We start from the raw sequence: 7,186 nt of genomic DNA on the forward strand, positions 1-7,186 counted from the left end.
AACCGGAATTCCCAAACGCAAAAGCAGAGAAGTCACAAATTCACGCAGAGACATGGCCAGCCTTACTAGACTTGAGTTGGGGATAGCCCTCAACCAAGCCCCAGAATGAGGATATGCGACAGCAGTGAAACGTGCCTGTTCTCGCAGACTAACAACGCTGACTTTAATGCTGCATCTCAAAGCATCATATATATCTTGAAGGAAAATGCTGGTACACGTCGTGAACAAGGATGCTCGACTCTGTCCTTTGATAGACTGGGTGATGTTTATTACCCTGATTTCTCTCAGGACAAACCTGCCTATTTTGATGTGTCGGTCAGGAATTCATTCGGCTCTTCTCACATTATCAACGCTGCAAGTAAAGCAGCTGTGGCTGCTGAAGCTGGAGAATGTGGGAAAGATCTTCGACATGATGAGAACGTTGCAGCTGCAGGGGGGATTTTCTATCCTCTAATAGTTGAAACTTATGGAGTGTGGTCAATGCACAGCCTGGAGGTTCTGAAATCCATTGCGAAGAAAACATCTCTGTTCAACGGATTGACTTCTAGTAGAACTTTATGTAATTTACACGAACAGTTGTCATGTAAGCTTTGGCAGTACAATGCTAAATTGATAGTAGATAAGTTAGCTTGTTTAGCTATGACATGGATTCTTTTAATATAGTTTTAAAAAATTATATATATATATCCATATATATAAAGGAGAGGTGTCTGTCTGTCTGTCTGTCTGTCTGTCTGTCTGTCTGTCTGTCTGTCTGTCTGTTGGAGAGTTTCTCAAAGACGGCGAGTCCGATCTCGGCCGAATTTGGCTCGCGCACGCCAAATTCATTAATGTCGAAAGTGAAACGGTGGTCGCCTTCCTGACTTCTCCCACGCCGACGCCATTTCCGGCCGATCGCGCTCGCTTCCGCTCGCGCGCGAATATCTCCGGAACGGCGCGTCGTAGCTCCACCGAATTCAGACTGCCCGTTCCCGACGTCGGACGGTACGCGCCGAGCGTGTCGTTTATTGAGGGCGACGCCGGGAAACGGAAGATATTTTTGCTGATATCCGGGTCTCGAATAAATGCGCCCACAGTCGTTTGCCAGTCTACGACCGTCGAAGAGCTGCCGTGTTTGATGCACCTGTTCCCCGAAACGCCAGCAACGACTTCGAAGGGACGACGTTCAGCGGGACTGTCGAAAAGGCGAGAGTCGGCATTCGTTATATACGGGGAACGGATTATCCGGGTAAGTATTGCACGTGACTTACACGTTACGAGATTCACGTCGAAATTATAGATGCCAGGTTCGATACACCTGGTCTCCGCAACGGGACTGTCGAAATGGCTTCAACGGCATCAGTAATCCAATCAACGGGATTTTTGAAACTGGACACGTGTCGACTAGATGCCAAGTTCGATGCACCTGTTACTCGCAATGGCAGCAACGTCCAAGTCGAAATGGCTTCAACCAATCGCTAATCCAATCAACGGGATTTTGGAAACGGCAACTGAACGGGATACAACTATGAATGAGAATTCTGTCTGGCTGCTACTAAACGGTAAAAGCAGTTACACCACGGCTAATTTGTGACAGTAAACGGTTACTGACAAAACATTACAGTCTACTGCGCCAAAACATTACAGTCTACTAGCTGCGCAATATCCGGGAATGCTATACGACTGCAAGTGCATACGCGACATTTTTCGTTGTTTTTACAATGCCTCCGAACAGACGGACTGGCTCAGGTTGCGCTGACAAGGGCATAAGTTAGTGTAATTGGTTTGTGCTGTGATTGGAATTTTTTTGCACAGGGATGATAAGCAACACTCTAGAGCAGAGAGTTTGGAAATCTACAAAGATCTCTCTATACAAACTGTACGTGACTTGGCTACACCCCCTCTGCCTTTCCAACCATCAAACGCATTTTTAGATACTTTCTGCTATAATCTCTACCTATAAAAGCGACCTGTCTGTCTGTTTGTGTGTCTGTCTGTACTGTCTGTCTGTCATTAATAGCAAACAGTGTCTGCAAATCAATAATTTGTGTGATTAAACTATTACCCGGGTGTTGTCCCCCGGGCGAAGCCGGGCATTGGAGCTTGTATACATATATATCAGGGAGTGCGGTAGCGCTCCCTATGTAGGGATGCGAAGAATCTAAAATGGCGCCCCATACAAAAGTATCCAAGCGCATCGGAACCGGATCTCTCAGAACTCACTATAGAGATCTCGGACCCACGTAGCGCTCAACTTCAAACGTTCCTAATGGTAGCCAGACTATCACCGCTGACACTAAGCGCCTCAGAAGCCAGCTATCGGCAAGTAAAAAAACCCGATTTATTCTTTCACATTTCACATTACACATTTCACATTTCACTTTGTCAGCGAGGCTAGCGCCTCACTCGAAGGAGCTACAACGACGAGAGTCACACCAAACGATTCGCTGTTGTCCGAAGAATTGCACTGACCCATGCACCAGCTAGAAATGTGCAAAGTCATCTTGTATCAGTCAACTGCTGCCATGCAATTCCACGTACTGCTTCCTACAACGCCATGTTGTTCCGGTCACGTATGTACATGTGACTACCGTTTGGAAGGCTAGCTGTTCCGGTCATGTGTGTACATGTGACTACCGTTTGGAAGGCTAGCTGCCAGTTTATTTTTATAGCGCTAGGACTGTCATTTCCATTTCAAACTACATACACATACTCGATGCATTACCCCTCTTTAGTTTCAAACTACATACACATACTACTATAGACCGGTCTATTACTGAAGACACCACTGAAATGTCAATGTACACTAATTATCGTGATATGGTTCACTTCGCAGTTGTGCGAAACTGCATACCCGATTGTTATACTGTCTAAAAAGGCCACTTGAAAAGAAATACCGTAGCTAAACTGGGATGTGCTGCATCTAATTACAGCCTGGAATTCCTGGCCTAGGGTGGGAGGAGGGCGGGACAGAGAGTGCAACCTGCATGTGGTCTGTCCTGGGGTTTTGAACATGAAAGTATTCTCACATGTTCAAAATGCTAAGCACTCTGTTTACTAAAACTGTCATTTTCATCTAAAAATGTATGAAACAAGTCCAAAAATATATGAAACAAGTCCAAAAACATTTTGAGAAAATGATGGGTATGTAGGGATGGGTATGTACTTATGTCATTTATGCCCATCTCCTACATCACACTCTTTTTACCTATATCGCTTGCAGCAGTTGTGAATGTAATGTAGGAGATGGGCATAAATGACATAAGTACATACCCATCCCTACATACCCATCATTTTCTCAAAATGTTCTTGGACTTGTATATATATATATATATATATATATATATATATATATATGTGTGTGTATGTATGTATGTATGAGTATTCAGTGGCGTAAGAGGATGTTCACAAGCGGGGAGAGAGGGCTCTACGTACTATGGATATCATCACGAGTACGTATACGCAAAAACCGCCAGGCCGCAAACATATTTGCACATGTCACGTGCACTGGCACAGAAAAATTCAATATATGCTTCTGATATTTGTAGTTGAGTAGATTAGTTAGTATCTTACAGTGGTAAATTCATATAAAAAAGCCTTAATTAATATTTTACAATACTAGAAAACACTGGATTCTTCAAGACATTTCGGGCGCCGGATATGATGGAGGACGTCGAGGTTAATTGTATCACGTGCCCATGTGACTTTCTAATCTAATTAACGGTGTGTGTAAGCGCTGTAGTGTAGTGATAGCTTCGAAGTTCCAGGCCGTCTCCCAAAAGAAATGGGAGACGGTCTGGATCAACTTCTGACAAAACCGAGTTCGGAAGTGATCCGAGTCAGCCAATCAGCAAGCTGCCGCCACTAAAGTGGCAGCCAATGAACGTCGAGAGATCTGTAATGACATACATGGCGTGTGACAGACAGCTCGTAATTGATTGCATGCAGGTGCGCTTTCGTAACGCAAAACTGCACTGGACCGCGCCTTTGAAACAACGCCCAAGGCTCTCGAAATTGATTCTATGCATCCCGAACAGTGGACCGCTGCAGATTTGCCGCCATCGCCGTTGATTACCAGCCACCTTGTTTGAACACACCTCTAGCTAGAATGTAGGGTGGCATAGCGCTGGTATCTAGAGAGGTGTTTTTGACTGCTACTACCTTTTCGTTTCTCTTAATTAAGTAACTACGCCTACTTCTGAACTCGGTTTGATTAGAAGTTGATCCAGACCGTCTCCCAGATGTAGTTCATCTAGCGTGCGTTAACTTCACGGAACAGCCGCATCTCTGTACTGAATGCAATGGAGTTGAGAACGAAGAAGCGGTTGACGTATGTAGTCATGAGCATCTACTTCTTGCTGGGAGGTGCAGAGTTTGCTGTCATTCTTCCCACTCTCTATCCCTACGTCAAAAGTCTCCACGGAGACGAATTTTTCTATGGCGTCACTTTGGCCGCTTTTTGCATATCCAGTCTATTTGCAAATCCGGTGTTTGGTTACGTGGCCGACCGAATGAAGAAAACCAAGTCGTTGGTGCTTGTAACGAATATGTTTCAAATTGGAGGAAATCTAATGTATTTTGTTGGGACGTCGAAGTATATGCTACTTTGTGGTAGACTCGTTACTGGAATTGGAATGGGTGGTGGGGTAGCAATTTATGCACAACTTGCATGGATGAGTACAGAGGAAGAACGAACTGCTGTGATGTCAATAACGATGGCTTGCAAACAGTTTGGGATTCTTGCTGGTCCAGCTTTGAATATATTTCTGAGAGAGATAAACTTCCAGATCGGGCCATTCAATGTTAATCAGTTGTCAGTGCCCGGATTGTTTCTAGCAGTGTTGTGGTGTGCAATGCAGCTTGTAGTTATCGTTATGTATTTTGATCTTTCTTCGGTTCAGGAGTTTACAGTGTCAGACGAGGCATCAACAGCAGACAATGTCAACATTTCAAAAAGTGCCCAGGATGGATCCGGATTTGGCTCCCGATTTAATGATATATGTAGCAATGATTCAGATTCTGACGTTATGCCACTCTTGAGCACTAAATCATCAAAGTACCAAACTATAGCTACTTGCACAGATGGAGAGTCAACAAGTCAGCATCACTCAATCCGGAGAAGACTGACTAGCATAGCAGATGAGTATCTTCGTGAGGAGATTGCATTGCTGTTGGGCATTATCTTTATCATTTACTTCAATCAGTTGGTGCTTGAAAGTGTCATTGTTCCATTCTCTATGAAGTATTTCGGATGGAGTACTGTTGATAACAGCTATTTCTACTGTGGATCGGCTGGTTTGGCAATGTCTGCATATGTAACTATCCAGAGAGTTAGCAAACGAGTGCCTGATCGTTGGATCATGGTTATTGGTCTCGTGTTTGGAGTTTCTGGTGTGTGTTTGCTCACTGTATTCACTCCACAAATGACACCTTTACATGATATTACTAGAAATACTATCATTGTTATGTTTGCTTCTGCTTTCTTAACCTTCGGCTTTCCATGTGCTTTGACTACTTCCATATCACTGATCTCTAAAATGACGTCAATGAAAATGCAAGGAGTGACTCAGTCAATTCGACGTAATGTCTCAAATTTTGGAATCATAATGGGACCTTTGTGGTCCTCAGCCTTTTTTGGGATGCTAAACATCATGTGTGGAGTTATGCTCGGCTTGCAGATAATGATACTTGCAATGGTAATTCTTTCATTTAGGAAATTGAAATTGAAATAAAAGTCATTTCTAAAGCAGAACAAAGATGAATAGTAAGAAATTATAAAAGGTATTATATAACGTTTATAATTGGCATATCAAATAGCTCATTGAATCCTCAAAATGTATTTAATTCAACCACATGACTGCCTGTTTGTTAATTGTTAGGAGGACTGCTATATGAACAGTTTTTCTCGCATTAACAAATTCACTAAACTTTATTTGAAATTGCCACACAATTGGTGAAGACTGTCAGGATTAGCAAAAGATCAGTTCTATTATTCATTGACAATAAAGGATTTATTTCAAATTGCTAAGGCAACAACCTTCGACTTTTAGTGTACTACATATCCAGCAACAAAACATGCCCGTACATTCACTTTTAATTTATTATATTAATTAATTAAGTCTGTCTCTCTGTCTGCCTATCTGTCTGTCTATCTGCATGTTTGTTTGTTTGTCTCTCTGTTTGTCTATGTGTCTGTCTGTCTATCTGTTTGTCCGTTATCTTTCCCTTCGTCTTTCTGTCTCTCCGTCTGTCCTTCCGTCTATCTGCCTGTCTGTTCTGTCTGTCTGTGTTTTCTCTCTGTCTTGTCTGTTTGTCTGTCTGTCTGCCTGCAATACATTCAGTGCTTCACATATTGGAATAGTTGAACTTGTTTATGAAGCACTTTCTTTTAATTATTGAAATATCATGTATTCTAGTGTGTAGAGATGCTGTATCCTAATATTATAAAACGATATAAACTATTGTTGCTGAGTGGTCTGCTTGCATGCCAAATGGAGCTGGATATTCATCAGCAAACAGACCCAAGAAACAGATACCTACAAACTGATGGAAGACCAGACATTACATTCTACAACATTGATTCTGGTGTCACCTATGAATGTGATGTTTCTTTAAATGGCTCACCCTTGGAGGAAAGACATAGTGAACGGAGCTGCAAAGGCATGCAGACATGCATGCAGAGACAAACGGGAATCAGAAAAATGTTACAAATATTCAAAGGAGATCTTGCCATATGGATCTAGCCCTGAAATTGTTTCGCTAGTTTTTTAGCATTTCGGCACATGCGGATCACAAGCGGAAAACTTACTGCATGATATGGAAAGAAAGGCAGGGCTCATTGAAGGAAGACGAGTAGATGCAGAGTTTATGCCATATTGGCGACGACGTTTTTCTGTGACTCTCCAAAAATGCAATGGTAAAGTTGTCTTGAGAAAAGTGTGTAAGTTGTCACAAACAGACTAATGGAGGATAATGTAGTTAGCAGAGATAGATACATTCTGTGCTTGTTTATGAAGCACTTTCTTTTAATTATTGAAAAGTTATGTATTCTAGTGTGTAGAGATGATGTATCCTAATAAAATTACCTGCCTGCCTGCTTGCATATAGTGTCTATTCTTGCATGATTTCTGACTTGACTGACTGACTTGTTAACTAACTTGTGCTGTACTTTATTGGTAGCTAGACAGAAGGCTTGACAAAGTGCACT

General features: G+C 42.4%; 1 protein-coding gene across 1 annotated transcript; it reads left to right on the forward strand.

The window, feature by feature from the left end:
* The first annotated feature begins 4,024 nt into the window (after window positions 1–4,024).
* Window positions 4,025–7,070, forward strand: LOC134198429 (uncharacterized). Its single transcript, XM_062667825.1, has one exon. The coding sequence runs from the start codon at window positions 4,281–4,283 to the stop codon at window positions 5,709–5,711; it is 1,431 nt and encodes a 476-aa protein (XP_062523809.1). The 5' UTR covers window positions 4,025–4,280; the 3' UTR covers window positions 5,712–7,070.
* The last annotated feature ends 116 nt before the right edge of the window (window positions 7,071–7,186 follow it).

This window comes from Corticium candelabrum, chromosome 2, assembly GCF_963422355.1.
Source record: "Corticium candelabrum chromosome 2, ooCorCand1.1, whole genome shotgun sequence".
NCBI lineage: Eukaryota > Metazoa > Porifera > Homoscleromorpha > Homosclerophorida > Plakinidae > Corticium > Corticium candelabrum.